At 49.2% G+C, this 15,318-nt stretch overlaps 4 protein-coding genes across 4 annotated transcripts; all 4 read right to left on the bottom strand.

The window, feature by feature from the left end:
* Positions 1-335: 335 nt before the first annotated feature.
* On the bottom strand, positions 336-2,252 carry EPUS_07392 (uncharacterized protein; the record flags this gene model as incomplete). Its single annotated transcript, XM_007788284.1, has 3 exons — positions 336-542; positions 591-1,786; positions 1,841-2,252. 3 exons carry the CDS (start codon positions 2,250-2,252, stop codon positions 336-338), a joined length of 1,815 nt encoding a protein of 604 aa, XP_007786474.1.
* Positions 2,253-3,978: 1,726 nt separating this feature from the next.
* On the bottom strand, positions 3,979-6,126 carry EPUS_07391 (uncharacterized protein; the record flags this gene model as incomplete). The annotated part of the gene is made up of 1 exon (XM_007788283.1): positions 3,979-6,126. The coding sequence occupies one exon, from the start codon at positions 6,124-6,126 to the stop codon at positions 3,979-3,981; it is 2,148 nt and encodes a 715-aa protein (XP_007786473.1).
* A 3,373-nt stretch (positions 6,127-9,499) lies between these two features.
* EPUS_07390 (uncharacterized protein) lies at positions 9,500-11,385 on the bottom strand (the record flags this gene model as incomplete). Its single annotated transcript, XM_007788282.1, has 2 exons — positions 9,500-10,653; positions 10,704-11,385. 2 exons carry the CDS (start codon positions 11,383-11,385, stop codon positions 9,500-9,502), a joined length of 1,836 nt encoding a protein of 611 aa, XP_007786472.1.
* Positions 11,386-12,979: 1,594 nt separating this feature from the next.
* Positions 12,980-14,473, bottom strand: EPUS_07389 (uncharacterized protein; the record flags this gene model as incomplete). Its single annotated transcript, XM_007788281.1, has 1 exon — positions 12,980-14,473. The coding sequence occupies one exon, from the start codon at positions 14,471-14,473 to the stop codon at positions 12,980-12,982; it is 1,494 nt and encodes a 497-aa protein (XP_007786471.1).
* Between the last annotated feature and the right edge of the window lie 845 nt (positions 14,474-15,318).

Raw genomic sequence — 15,318 nt, 5'->3', positions numbered from 1 at the left:
ATGAAGAAAAGACTACAAGGGAATCAGTGAAGTACTGTAAGCTCCCCTTATTTCCGGCTGCCCTATAATGTCTCATGGCCATCATCTAGTAAGGCCGGCGCGTGGCTACCACTTGGGTCAATAATTAGCTTCCATCATTACTACTAATCAGAACCTCTGATATCGCTTCCCAATCGATGAGCGCCATCGCTATGCAGATGCTGATGTTCACCAGGTCGAAGTCTCATGAGCTGGATGAGCTGGCCTTTCCGTCACTTGTACAATATGCCTACCCAGATTCGTTGCTCATGAGGCTCCCAATGGAGATGAAATTCCAGGCGCCACACGTGTAATCATTAAACCATCGTTGAAAGAGGTCTTAGTGGGGTGACAGTCTCAATCCTTCCACTCATGTTGTGCATTGGATTTGAGGTCGAAGCTGATATTATGGAACCAGGAGTGGGTCCCGGTATGGTCATAGGATTCATCGTTGTCGGACGTTGATTAGTATTACCTTCCCGTCGCCGTTTGGGTGCATCTTTAACCTTCGAGTGTGTATGACACTAAAGTTGTCAGCAGGAGAAAACAAACCAAAGAACAGCTTGACATACCTTATATGCGTGCCTGAACCACGTAGTTCCCTTTTTCTTGCTACTGACGAGAGCAATCCACTCGCCACAGCTGCCACATAGACCCTCCCAGACATCTGCATTGCCATCCATTCTACGTGTTTCACGCGGTCCCTCGAATGCTTGTCCAGATGCTGCGCTAATCCCGTGTGTGAAACTTTTATCATACCAGTAGGCAGAATTTTTCAAAACCAGCCAACGGCCTGGCTTGCAGATTCCGCACCAACCTTCTCGTCTGTTGCCATGACCTCGCACAAATCTGGGAGTGTACAAGTCGCCCTCAAAGCGGAGTTCTTGCTCGTGTGGCGTCAGATCGGGGTCATCAGGCTTCATGTCCTCAAGAGGAGGCACAAGCTGTTCTTCCGACAAAGGACCAAAAAGATCAGGAGGGTCAGCGTGATCACAGAAATGATCATGAGCATGACCACCGGGGCCTGCATTGGACTGCAATGTCCTGAAAGTCCCATTCGACAACATGTACGGAACGGTCTCGATGCGACTAGCTGGATCGAACGAGGATGGTGGCATGGAGGGTTGATGGAACCTAGGTATGCCACCGAAGGCATAGGAAATAGTAGGGTTGAGGTTGGACGATGGCAAGACATTGCTGACCATGGATTGAGTGGAAACCTGTGATTGCACTGGCATCTGTGTGAAGTAGCTCTCAGCTGCGGGGTATCCATACGGCGAAGATCTCTTAGCTGGTGAAGAGGTGAATGAGCCTGTCGAAGACCGGTTGTGGCGCATTGCATCAATCGAGTACGCGTTTGAACGTATGCTAGGTCTAGGAGAGGGTGTTGCCCGAGTGCGACTTGACGCACGCACCATTTCTTGAGGAGTGCATCTTGGAGACATGACAGGCGACAGCGGTGTCGAGGACATGTTTAAAGAGCCCTGAGGAGTGTAGTCGGATGTGTGGGACGTTGTCTCCGGAAAAGAGGAAGCATCTGGCGGGTCGTTCATTGGGCCCGCGCTCGACACGAATGAGGAGGCTGATTGTCTTCGAGGGAAGGGGGTCGTCTGCAGATTGATGGGGTCGTCTAGACTAGTTGGAAATTGGCCGAGATTGATTATCGTGTGCCCGTCTGAGCCAGTACCGTCACTTTCAAAGGCACTGAAGTCAGTGTTGAAGTCGCCGAAGTCGATCGTGTTCTCTAGTGGCTTCTGGTTATGAAGACCTGTAATCCGATCAGTACCCAAAATGTTATAGTTGGAACCCGGTTCGTCCGTACCAAGATTATCAAATTTTGGAAAGCTGGAGCCCATGAAATTCTCGACACTTGGGTTCGATGCATAGTTATTCAGGGCTGGGATACCTGCAGAAGTCCAGGCTGTAGTTGTGGGATAGGAAGCCGTACTGAAGGCTCCGGGGAACGATGCTGAATGCGTCGTAAAATTCTGCACAGCAGATGGCCAACTCTGAAGCGATGAGTTATCACTTTGGGGACTGATATCAGTATTGTTTAGCTGTTGGGTGAAGGATGAATCTGATATTGCATAATTGTTCGACGCTTGGGCTATCTGAGATTCGAGCGTGGTGTCTGTTGATGTGCTCCACTGCTGCTGAAATCTTTTGCCCGTCAGCGAACATAAAGAACTATTGTTCATGCCATCATGGGTTGCCCACCCTCTTGTGTCGTTCATACCGTACCCGGCTTAAGGCTGAGCCTACCTCTGCCTCGACAGACTGATTGGAACTTTAAAGAATCTGAGACGAAAGATCAAGAGTAGAGGGAGTGGAAAGCCCGCCAGCAGAGCAATAGAGACCAGCTCGAATGCGGAATTAATACAGATACAAAAGCGTAATGTAAAAGAGAGGAATATTTAGAGAACAAACGACAGTGAAAGGAAAGCCGGAAGGAAGGAAACGGCGAGTATATGGAGACATCATGGGATGAGAACGCGGAGTGAGCACTCTTACACTTGGATGTCGCGAACATTGGTGCTGAAGTTTCATAAACAAAAGCTGTAACCCTGTTCGCTGACGAGGCCAAGGCTGCTCCAGGATGGGTTTGAAAGGAGTCTCATAACGGCGCGCGGTTGTCCGAGGGGCCACAGGGCGGCTCTGAAGTTTCAAACCCGAATGCACCTTCACCTCGCACCGCACAGGAATACTTGATGAGATTGTAGAAATCTAGCAAGATCGAATCATCTCCATAGTCTGTGCATCTTCTTCGGAGGTGCCAGGCGGTGCGAAGATGTGCATAAGGTGTTGAGAACAGATGAAGAACTCCAATCCTCCATTGCTCCACGCCTGGACCAGAAACAACACTCAAACCGCCAAGCAGAGGTACGGTGAGAATAAGGTTGAGAGAAGGAAGTTACTGATCGATATCATGTCAGTGGCAGACCAGTCTGAGTAAGCGTTCACTCTGAGTAACTATTTGTCCGAGAAGAGCAGGTGTTTCAAGCAAAGACCAGAAGGAGAAATCTGGAGCAAAACACGTTGGAGGCTGTGGTGCGTTATTCACTCCTTCCGGTTAAGAGTCCTTCGGCAAAGTGGGCGCCTGATTGCCCGAGGAACGGGACCGAAGGACAGGAGGACCTTAGCTAAGCCTTAACTTACTACGTAGTACGGAGTCTGTAGCTTACTATGTGGCTTGCCCTTCCCCACAGAACACTTCAGGTTCCGCATATATGCACCCCAACTCCGGAGTGCATAGCCCGTCAAAAGATCACACCACAACGTCTGCTGCTGTGTCACAAGCACCACACCTGGCTTCCAAACGTGACCCCACTATCAACTCATATTCAGGTGTGATGATGACTTTTCCAAGGGATCTCCATATAGAGATACCAAAGTAAGAGTCGTGTAGGAGTACGCCAGATAGGTCCAAGCAAGATAGAATTCAGCGCTTTGGAATTATAGGGTGATAGCATGCAGGGCATCGCGGCTGTTACGCCAGCTGTTTACAAACCCGAGAACTATACTTCCAATGAGATTCTTATTTCTGTAGTGGCAAGTTTGGAGCACTTTTGGTACTCGTAGATGATTTGAAGATCAGGAGTCAGATGTCAGAGGAGTCTCTTTCTGGACAGCCACGACAGTTTTCTCAAAGGACTGCCAGTGTCAGAAGACCGCTGTTGGTCAATGAGAAAACAATAAGCTGATACTGTGAAGGACAAAAAGGGTGTCCCTTGACACATCACTGTTTTGCCAGGGGAAGATGTGGAAGCCATCCTAGTTCTAGCAGATGATAGGCCTCCGACTGAATGATTCAAAGAAGATGTTCCTGGATGACACAAAAGTGGTGGGAAAGACTACCTGGAGATCACCGCTAGGTTAAACAATACGAGCGATTTGTGCCATTTTTGATTTTTGAAAGCTATCAAGAGGGACTCATTCATCATCCCAGAAAAGCAAGTGCACCTATTCGTCTTCCAGCCTCTCAGCAATGAAATGATCACCTACAACCACAAACTCCTCCTCCCTATCCTCGTACACCATCTCCTCGTCTACCACAAATTCGTCCTCTGCCAGCACATCTGGACAGAATCTCGTCCTCGCATTCCACACCGTCTCACTTCCTGCTTCTGGGCAAGGTTGCCAGCTTCTCCCACCCTCACGAACAGAACGCATCAGCTCTTCAGCCCATACAAAGGAGAAATCTCGATTTAAGCGGGTCCTCCAGCGGCTCTCGTAGTGGTATTGCTTCTGACGCTCGATTGAGGGTGCATGGTGCACGGCACAGGTGGGGAGATAACCCTGCATGAGGGGAAAGCCGTCATCGTGCCAGGACTTGGAAGGGTGGTGCGAAGAAGTCAGAAAATCGCTGTGGTCACATGACCACCCAGCCCATTTGGTCGGATCATCACCCTTGTTGCTCAAATCACGGCGAGTACCACCAGCACTGACTACCCAATCTTCAATTTGGGAGCGAATGCACCACTTTTCCTCAAGCGCTTCAATTTGGTCGTTCCAATCTTTGAACGCCTCGCACGTCACCAAACAGTCCGGGTTGTAGTCCCAGATGTCACGATCCCATGGGTGCAGCCTCTCATCTTTCCTTCCATAATAGGTAGCTGCTTCTTCCTGAGTGAGAACATTCCATCCTTCGTGCTGGCTGGAAATCCAACCGGAGAGAGAGAAATGATCGAGTTCGGCAGCGACAGCAAGCTGCCGTAGAAAAACCAGCCAGGATCCCTCGCTAAGATGGATTTTGTGAAATGTGAGAGATTTGAGCGTCCGTGCTGTGTTGTGGGACAGCAGAGTAATGAAGTCGTTCGGCGAGAAGACAAACTCGGCCAATCTCAATTTCTTCATGTGTTGCATGAAAGACGGCCGTGCAAGTATCGCGTTGAAAAGGTCTTTCTCGTACCCATAAGAAGTCCATGGCATCTCATTCCTTGTTTGTGGTGGCTCAACAAATAGTGCAAAATCCAGCGTTTCCAATCTTGCCGGACTGGTAAGGAATTGTGCATAGTCGCCCGCTAGAAGCGCCGCATCATTGGAGATTTCCAATATGCCCGGTTTTGGGTTGGGCATACACAGGTGCAGCTTGAGATGTCGTACGGGTCTGAGTCCGTGGTGCCATTGTGCCTGCCGGTCTGGCGTGGTGCAGCAAACAAAATCTACTTCGACACCAACGAGAAACACAGAGGTGAGAGAGTTTTTGCTGTTCAAAGCTGCTGTCAACACCCTGTCAACGTGAACTTCTGCGTTTCTATTTCCCTTCCTGTGTGGAGCGACGCCAAGTCTCGGCCAGGTGGTTTTGAAGTCGATGTAATCCTGTGTGGTAGGTATCATAGCGCCGTGATCAGTCCCACCAGTCAATTCCAGGTGTTGTATGTTCGTCAAATCCTCGAAGAAAGAGCAGACCCTCCCCATACCAGATCTAGCGACTTCATTTTGACCTTTAACGTATTCAACGTAACTGTCATAATTGGCGCTGCCAATTCTCCCCAAGTCCGGACACGATCGCTTGCCGGCTCGCACGCAGACGTCAGGCCAGGTCTCTAGCGGTATTACCGCTTCCCATAGCATCCTCAGATCAAAGGTTAACTTGCGAACAAATTTTCGTACCTCCCCATTAGCTGCAATTTCCCCAATGTTGAAGATGCTTCGAGGATGTATCGTGATTCGGATATGTCTGAAAATGTGCTCGATAGGTGCTCTCGTAAGTTTCTTACTTGTTAGTCGAAAGGCCTTGAGGTCCGTGACCGGAAGCTCGCTTAGCACGTTGTGAAGTACTTCGTTGGGCAGATTCTCTATCATGCATCGGCCACCTAGACTGAGTTGCTGCAGATTTGTCGAAAGGGAGGCATCAACAACAGGGTCGAACATTAATTGTGAGAAGAGAGAATTGCTCATCGTAGCGATGATTGCAACATAGAACTTGTTCGGAGTCGTAATGAGCTGGAATGAACCGTATTTAGCAGACAAGTAACGAGTCGGTGGATGAGCTCGGAGTGCGGTGCGCAGGAAGTGTTGTGACCACTTCGCCCAAATTTTGTCTCCAAAGATATGTGCAAACACACTGTCCCAAATTGGTGCAGCAAGGTCACCAAGATAAAGCATACTACACCCAACTCCATGCCGGTTGATCGAATGAAGAAAACCAACGCAGTGAGCAAATTGTTTCCAGCTGGGCATCAGCAAAACGAAAACCCAGGGTGTCTTGGACACCGTGCTTGGAAGATTGACTCGGATCGTTCAAACAGAAGCCAAGTTACTCTCGAGGATGAGCACTTCTGCACAACATCACCCTTGTAGCCACCTTTGTCAACGTTTCCCATCCTGGTAAGGCCAGCCATCGAGATCATTCAGCTCTTCCCTCGAGGTCTGGCAGCAGAGGACAACAAAGCAACTCTAGAACACTAAAGAGAGCAGTAAGCACCTGCAATCTACATGAACCTCCCATCCTCCAGGACCCTCTTTGGCTAAAGAGCTTGGCGTTGTAGAAGATTCATGAATGCCTTGTTTGAATAGGCAGGTGGATATCTGAACCATGTGCCGGACGATATCCATGGTCAGGGTCGAGTTCTTCAGGCACCAACTCAACGTACGGCATGCCATGATGGAGACACCCTCTCTTAACGAAAATGCCTTATCCGGTGGTGACTGCTTCCCCAGCAAGACACATTGAGCAAGCCGTGTTAATCCGACGATGCTCCGAAACGACGTTACTTGAGGGAAGATTGCCAGATCTGCTCGCTGAGTAGTTGTAAGACCTTGAGGTTTCCCGAGCCAATGCAAGCGACGATTCTTCAAACCGTTGGTGATCCATCGAAGGGGTATACTAAGGGCAGCGAGAGCCTTGCGGACGCCGAAGAAAAGCCTCGTCCCAAGAGAGAAGAGCCAGGTATCTATGGTTGGACCACATTGCCATGGATGGGTCGAGGTATTAGAGCCAACGGAACACGTCCTGCCGTTGCATGCCTGTGTCTTCAAGCGACTCGTTATGAGTAATACTCTGGCTTATGCTCGATGAAATTCCAGTGACGAGGAGGATTCGGTACACCGGAAAATAGTTCCTGGAGGCACGTACAGCAAGCAGGAGGTGCTTGTACGTGCTCTTGTGCTTCAAGTGCTTTAGATCTAGGATAACGAAATCTGCAGGGCTTGTGAGGAGCTGTCACATCGCACAGCAGCACGACTGAGCCGCATTACTCAGCCGCGTTTCTTGGCCGCATATCAATACCTGTATGCCTGACTCCGAAGATTGGAAGGGCTCAGCTCATCTATCAGCATGTATGCAGATGAGTTTGATTGACAAGAAGACATGTTAGAGCGGTAAGGAGCTGAGATGTTTCAAGAGCTGCAAGCATATGTTCCTTATGGAAAGGGCAAGAGGCATCACGTAATGATCATCAAGCATGTGGTGTGGCACACGTTGATGAGCAGATATGTATATGTCATGGTAAGCTCTGAGACCATCAGTACACGAATCCTTTCATCATTGTCAGACCAATCACCATTCAGCCTGAGACTGTCAGGTAGACAGGACGACCAGCAGGCGAAGATGAACAGATGGTACTAAAGCTGACTTCAACTTTGTAAAAGATTGCCATTCCGTAACACCATGGACACCTTGTTGATCAGTGGTGTTAACCTGGTCTGGCCTAGATTCATATCAGTATCTCCATGTTGGTATACACCGCCCGTCGCATTACAAGACAACAGAATCAACAGAAAACCCTTTGTTGTTTACTGTGATAGGTCTGTGACGGTGGTAGAAGAGGAATCGAATTTGCCAATGGCTTTAAAGTCCGGACGAAATGCGCCAAGTTCTCGGCAGTTACTAAGTGGCCGGACCCACACTTCTTCCAGACACTTCTTCAGGCAGAAACTGGGAGATGAAATCTGTCCATCTCCATACAAACACCGAGCTTGCTTGAGTCAAGGGCAGCCGGTATGCCCGATTCTGGTTGGAAGTCTAGATCAAATCACCCAAAAAGGAATGTCTGTCACAATCACTCCTAGGACAGCTCTTGATTTTCTGGATGACCTACAACCGGACAAACGGTTCACCCAGGAGTGATGCACGAGTCAAGACAACAAGAAGTCTGCTATAGATGACCCAGACCTTTTAACGGTGGCCAGGTCATACCCGGAGATGTTGTTCTCCATCAGTGTATTTGTATCTTCCCTAGTCACTGCAGGCATCCGTCCACAATCGGCGTGGAACGAAGCTCCACCACAGAGCGACATTCTTGAGTGAAACCGCTTGGTATTGAATACTAACGAATGGAAGGTTTGGGCTGTCATCGTTCAGAAATATGAGTGCAGAGCCAAAAGATCGAAATCAAAGCCTAAAGTACCTAAAAAGGAAAAAAACAGGCATAGCAGCTGTGGTTGCTATAAACATCTACTCACAAGCGGGACGAATAACTACATGCACGCAGGATACATGAGAGTTGCCCCACTGAGCTCTTTCCCAACGCTTTACATGGTATGAGAGCATTGTCAACCCCAGTAATGGTAAAGTCTTGCAGATCGCCTTCCTCAAACCTCGGCTACTGAGTCTGACACGGCTTTGCTCTTAGCTACAAACCTTCGCTGATCTACCTTGAGCTCTGCACGTTCACTCTGCTTGACGCTAACCGAATCCAAATAAGGCAACTCTTACTGATGCGGCAGAGTAGATAAGAAGACTTGACGCTTGCATTGCCAATCAAGGCAATCACTACATACGGTATCCTGCTAGCAGCCAGACCCCGAGCAGTCTGTAGCATGCGACCTTTACCAGGAAATAGAGACGAGATACCTCTTCCAGATACAGCCAAATCAAGACTGTCCAGTCAATGCACTCTGCCCATCGTGCAATCCTAGCGTATCCACTCCTGCTTTTGCGCCTCTCAGAGGATAGACCATCTGCCTCCAGTACCCGACGCTAAAGTACGATACCCAGAAAATCGACGACACAGGTCTCCTGGCAGTGCCCTATCCAGCGGCATCACCAGCGGGTGGATCTGGACGACATGGGTACACGCAGAGTGAGGCAGCAACCTCTTTTCCCTCAATAAACTCATATTCCTGCACTGCAGTACGAATTGTTCGCAGTGCTCCCTGCTCTTGGTTCCAGTGATTCCATTAAATAGGCCAGTTAGAGCGATGGGGGTTGTGCGGGAGTAAGGAATGGAGAGAATGTAGATCAAAAGGACAACAGGAAAACCAAATAACAGCAATGGTCGTTTCAGTTTCATTGTCAATTTCATCCTCATAGACTTCGTTCAGCACTTGTGGTCCGACCTCTCCTTTCTTACACTTTATAAATGCAAGCGTAGACCTTCAGTGCTTTTCCTGGCAAACTGCTGCTAGATGCATGCTAATGGGCATGTAGCACACGCAGATGTACGTACAGACAGACATGTACCCTGGCAATTAAATTGCCCAGCAGTCGAAGTGCAAATCACACACTTCTGCACCCCCCTTCTTCTCTTGCTTTTGTTTACCAAGTAAAACTCTCCTCCACAAAATCCATACAGCACCATCCCTGCCTGCTCCTCACAACCCTTCTAACCTCATCGCTCAGACTCCCCGTCCCACAAACACTAACGCCCATCGCCCCTATCTGGCTCTCACACTCCTTCCCTACCAAAGTCTCCACACAAGGCCTTCCCGGGAACATCTGTACGGTGCTACTCGGACTGACTACCTCCCTCTTATTTCTCGGCCTCGTGATGAACAATTTGATACCGAGGATCTCCCTTCTCTTCTCCATAGCCAAGATTTGTGTCATCCACGGCCGAATCCACTCCAGATGATCGGGGGACTGGACGATCCACACGAGTGTGATGCGGCGTGCGGCGACGGTGCCGGCGGTGTAGCCGGCTACCAGATCGCGGACGTAGGGCACCTGATGGGTGATGCCGACGCCGGCGGCGAAGAGAAGGACGGTGCCGTAGGAGGACATGGGACGTGAGGAGCCGTAGGGGCCTTCGACTAGGGCGTTGAGGGTGAGCTTGGAGGCCCCGTCAAAGGCGCCGGCTTTCTCGGCGCGTATGTAGAGGGTGTCAGTAAAACCGGTGCGCCGGCGAATAATGACGGAGATAGTCTTAGACTTTGTGGATTGTAGATCTTGGTGTGTCATGATGATGCTGTCACTTTTTTCATTGAGGTTAAGGCCGCGGCTGAACGGGGCGCCGCTTTCATTCCAGGCAATGGAGAAGGGATGCGAGGTCCACATGCCGACTGAAGGGATGGTTATGTATACGTGTTGACCGGGTCGGACTTTCCACGGACGTGCAACATCAAAGGAGACACGAAGGGCATCGCCAGGGAGTGCTTCGATTGTGGCCTTGGTGCCACCACGACCTACGTTGCGGTAGAATAGGTTCCAGAATCTGAGGCTACGGTCGAATATCCAAGCGCCAATTGTGGCGACCAGGAGGCTCCGTTGAGGCAACTCGGCCAAATGCATCCAGAGACCGATGAATGACAGAACCACGAGAGCAATGTGAAGATGCAAAAACGTTTCGTAAAAAGCGTGACGAATGGCAGAGGGGGACTGTACAAGAATGACAACCAAGCCAACAGCGCTGATCAGGCCAGTCGTGTTAAGATTGCTGTTGATTATTGAAGCTTTAACAGCCGACCATCCAGCTGTAGAGCAGTTAGTACGAGGCTTAGTGGAATCAATAACAAGTCCATACCTGTATCGACCTTAGAGATCATCCAGCACAGTGTATGAGCAATAGCCTCAAGAATAGCTAGTCTACCCAACCATCTGTGCATCATGTTGAAAGAGTCGAAAGAGACATTGAGTAGTGGAATCAATGGATTGTTGCGGCCTGCCATCAGAACCATGGGAATCATATTTGCAACAGAGATAGTGCCAGTGCGGTTTCGAAGGACTGAAAGTACCTTCGCGCGTGGTGCGGTCCACCGGACCCCATAAACACACAAGACCACATTCGTTGCCACGATCACGCCAAGGAAAATCGACTGAAAACGCGATGGCAATGTTCCCATGTTGATAGCAGTGGAGAGCTTAAACTCCCGATTGTGACGTGCTCGAAATAGAGGTGCATAAAGCATCATGGACTTGATTTTCGCCCATTGAGGCGAGGCAATGGCAAAGTATCGTTGAGTGTCATTGGACAAGCATGCAATCGTACGGAAGTTTTGAACCGCAACAACCATAAGCCGGTAGAAGATGAACATGCACGCAAATGCTGCGAGCGCCAGAAAGTAGTTGCGTGGTAGCTTATGGTTCAGAAGTTCTGCGGCCCCTTCTTCAGCAATATCGGCAGCACTTTTGGGCTTTCCTCCATGCTGAGCCAATGCCACATTCGAGACAGCCAAAAGTATTCCCGCGTACATCATATCGAACATTGTTAGAGCGGCGGCCAAGTCGTAAAGAGAACAAAATCAACAGATGCGTCTATGATTCTTTCAAAACCGTTGCCAGCCGTCACGAAATCCACCGTGCAGTCCTGCTGCCTGAATTGAAGTGGTCAATCAGCGAGCGGCGAGTGGCACTTTATGCAGTTGCATATGACCAATTGAAAGTGAAAATGAGGTTGAGCAGCAAACACCAGCCTGCTTGTTGCGAAGACGAAGCCGGCGTCGAGAATGACAGTCTCTATCGCCTGGATGTGCAAGAATTGGTGGCTTTCAACCGAAGGAGGCTGGTATGAAGGGAATGTTCGAGAAAAGAAAAAGAACGGATTCACTTGTCCAGCGAGAATACCATCAAGGTACTGAAGATGAAGAAGTGGTGCAAGAGAGCGTAAATGAGGTAAGTGACCTCTGAACAAGAGGACTCAATGTGGAATGAAGGTTGAGAAGTCAGAACCTGGTGAGGTGAAATGAATGGAAGGGGGGATCAGCCAGGCTTGGCATATTCAGTGTGAGCCAAGAGGTTTTAGGCAGCCCCTAAAACAATCTTGACCACATCTTAACTAAACTAGCCAGTTTTCAGGAAGCTCTTCGCTGGGATCACAAGTGCTCAACCACTCTGCCGGCGTTTGACGCTCAGGCACAAATTGCTCAACGGCCAATGAAGTCTGAGTTGTCTGCCACTTCCATCTCGCTAAAGGGGCCACCGGCCCGGCTCTGTAACTAACCATGGTTCATTCCCCTATGATTCAGCCACCTTAGCGCCCACTCTCCTCCATCCTAGCTCAACCGCCCATGGCATCTCCATCACCTCGAGCAATGGCGTCATAACCATGGATAAGATTGGGATCTTCATGATTGAGCTTCGGAAGTTTTGCCGCTTTGAGATGCTCTCAGTTGTGCTTCGGACACCTTTATCTCCCGTTTCCCAACACTTCCTGCAGACTTGAGCTGGTGATTGACGTAGTTGTGCCATGGGACACCGATTGGCATTATCTAACAGTGGCAAATTGTTCTCTGCACAGTAAGAAGAACCTAAATAGTCCTGCCTCAACACAGCTCTTCTGGCGTTTGCGTGCTTGGGCTTGGTGCGAAAGAACTTCGACCGGATAGAATGTAATGCAGAAGACTCGATAACGATTGAGTCGGTCCGGGGAGCATGCTTTGACATATTGCATCTATTCTTCGCGTGTTAGATGGAAAAGCGCACCCTCCTGAGTTGACTAGTATGGGTCTCAAACGCCGGCGGCGCTGTATTTAAAATGCATTGCAGGAACCACGCGGCAGCAATCTTCCTGCTGCAGGTTGAGCTTCTTGACATGTAAGCTGTCAAATGCACCATGTCTCTGCAGGCTTTCCTAATCCGCTCACTGCCCATGCTTTGCAGCTGTGAGCTCGATCGATGCACTTCCGAACATCCCAGATTGGCTCCACAAATTTCAGCTTTGCTCTCTGCTTATCGGACGATAGCTAAGCTATATTGTGCTGCATCTCAAATTCCTTTGATGCAAGGGTCATAAACCTCTTGTATATGTTGCAGAATGTGATAAAGTTTGACGACCATGAATTCTGCGCTTCAACAACGCACTCACCCCGCGTCATCATCTTCTAGGTTCTCGTTGGGCTTGATAGCAAATTCCAAAGTACCAGTATCACGCCCCTTGCTGTCTTTCATCACTGCTAGATACTTGCCACGTATTTCGCCACGCTGTTCAATCCATAGATCTTTCAGCGTCAGCTCTTTTGTCCTGTTGAGGCTCTCGATGGCACTGATTCTATGAAGTGTCGCTTCAAGAAAGTCATCAAATCCTGGCTCACTGCATATCTCTCGAAATGCGTTCATCATTGGTACGCTGTCTGCTCTGACATTGGCCCTTGAATCGATGGTGAAGATGTTGTCGTGATCATAAGACTGAATGAAATCTGCTCTGGTCATAATTTGACGAGCCTTGTAGAGTGGTATCTGGGGTAATTTGTGGCCCTCCCTCGGGTCATAGGAAGCCTCCATCTGATCTTGAGCCTTCACGAGAGCTCTTGCCAAGACCATGGCTGCGGATGCATACTTCTGTTGATCCATCACATCGTCGTCCATCTCTTCTCCAAGGATGCCGCACTTGTTCAAAAACCACGTCTTTTCTGCTTCGCGTATCTTCTCGCAGGCATGGATCATGTTCGAACTCTTTGCCACCCGATTTAGGTACGCAAGTCGACCGCCCACCTGATCATAAACCTGGCTCAGAATTTCGGACGAGAGCGTTTGTTCCGGAAAATACCTTCGGCGGTATTTCTCCAGGGCTGCAATAGCACGATCCTTGGGAAGATCGAGAACTGGTACAACTTCCATGCGGGTAGCATAGCGTTTGAGACGTTCGTAGACCCAGTAGTCATCTGAATTGAAGACCATCGTTAACAGATTCGAAGCAGCCCACTGCTCCGCTCGCTGCTGTATCAACTCTAGCAGATTACGTCCATCATCATCATCTCGGATAAGATGAGTGCAATTTATAATGAGGATCAAAGGACCTCTTCGGCGCTTCCTCCGTTGCATGGCTAACTTCTCTAATTTGTTGAAAGCCCGCTCAATGTCGAGCAAAGCTGTGGTATCTCGTGGTCCACGAATTGAAAAGAGGCTGCCGATGTAGTCTTCATGATATTCATAATCGAGAGCCTTCCCAAGCCGGATTCGGAAAATCTCAAGGTCGGCGTGGGCTTCAAACATAGAGATGCCTTCTCCGTCCACCTTGCGCATTGCTTCGAGAAGCATCGACGATTTTCCCGTTCCCTTTTCGCCAATGATGAGGTGATATTTGCCTTTATCAGTACCATTCACAACAGCGTCGATCTTGTCTTGCTCTGGACGAAGGATCCAATTCTGATCCTTACCATCTCTTGCGCCTGAAATGTGAGTTGAGCTACCAGTGGCAGACTTTCCCAAAGCGGCCAGCTCCAGAACTGGGTCTCCAGGTTGGAATGCATTTTCTATCTTCTGCAAGACAAGTCGCTTGTAATACCTATGATAAGCATAACCGGCCAAGCCAAGGACAGCAATAGAAGCGAAGGTTGTTGCCGCAGATTCGAACATCTTGTAAAAGGTGTCAAATAGTCGAGATTGTGTCTCTGTATCAGAGCTGCGTGGTCGCTGAGGCTCATCCTCTTCATTAGTGCCCAGTGGATTTCCGAACGGCCCGAACAATTGTGAGGCGTAACGTATGCAGCAAAACCTAGGCTGGCGGTATCGAGGCAGTATATCAATTTGATATCGTTGCCGCGAACGTCTCCTGCCTAGACTGATGGACCGCAACACATGCATATCGACAGATTAACGAGAATCTCCCAATATATGCATAACAGCTTGGATGTGCTAGGTCAATCGGGATGCAAGATGTCCGTACAAGGTTGATGGTATCCAAAGGCTGGTGGGTCTGGGTCAGGGGCAGACAAGGGGTTTCAAGGACAGGAGCCAAGAATGAAGCTTGGAAAAATTGAGCCAAATAGCACGAAAGAAAGAATAAGTCGCCAAATGCGTAAGTCTTACTCTGTACTACCGTGCTGTAGGGACAGTACACGAGACGTCAAGGTTTATGGGAACCAGGGGAAAGAAGAGTGAGAAACGGGACGCTGATGAACCTATGAAAGGTACCAAGTCTCAGTCGGAAAGAATGAAATGGCCAATCTTGGCGCTAATTGGGGAAGCTTGACTTAGTTAAACTACTAACTAATGTCCAACAGTTCAAGGTCGTGAGGAGCAAAGTGATGCAGTGCAATCTGGATTGGATTGGGTGAAATATGAGGAAGTATTCGTAGCAATAGGGGCCTGAAGGTTGTTGTTGGAGTCTAGAAATAACGATCATGCAGTTTCTGGAGCTCTGATTGATCCTAATGTTGGTTGAGTGCGAGTGATGGGGCAAGAGAGCCGAGTTCAGCCGG

The sequence above is a fragment of the Endocarpon pusillum genome, assembly GCF_000464535.1.
Source record: "Endocarpon pusillum Z07020 unplaced genomic scaffold C714293, whole genome shotgun sequence".
Lineage (NCBI taxonomy): Eukaryota > Fungi > Ascomycota > Eurotiomycetes > Verrucariales > Verrucariaceae > Endocarpon > Endocarpon pusillum.
The sequence above is the reverse complement of the archived record's forward strand: the minus strand, read 5'-3'. Positions and strand labels throughout refer to the sequence as shown.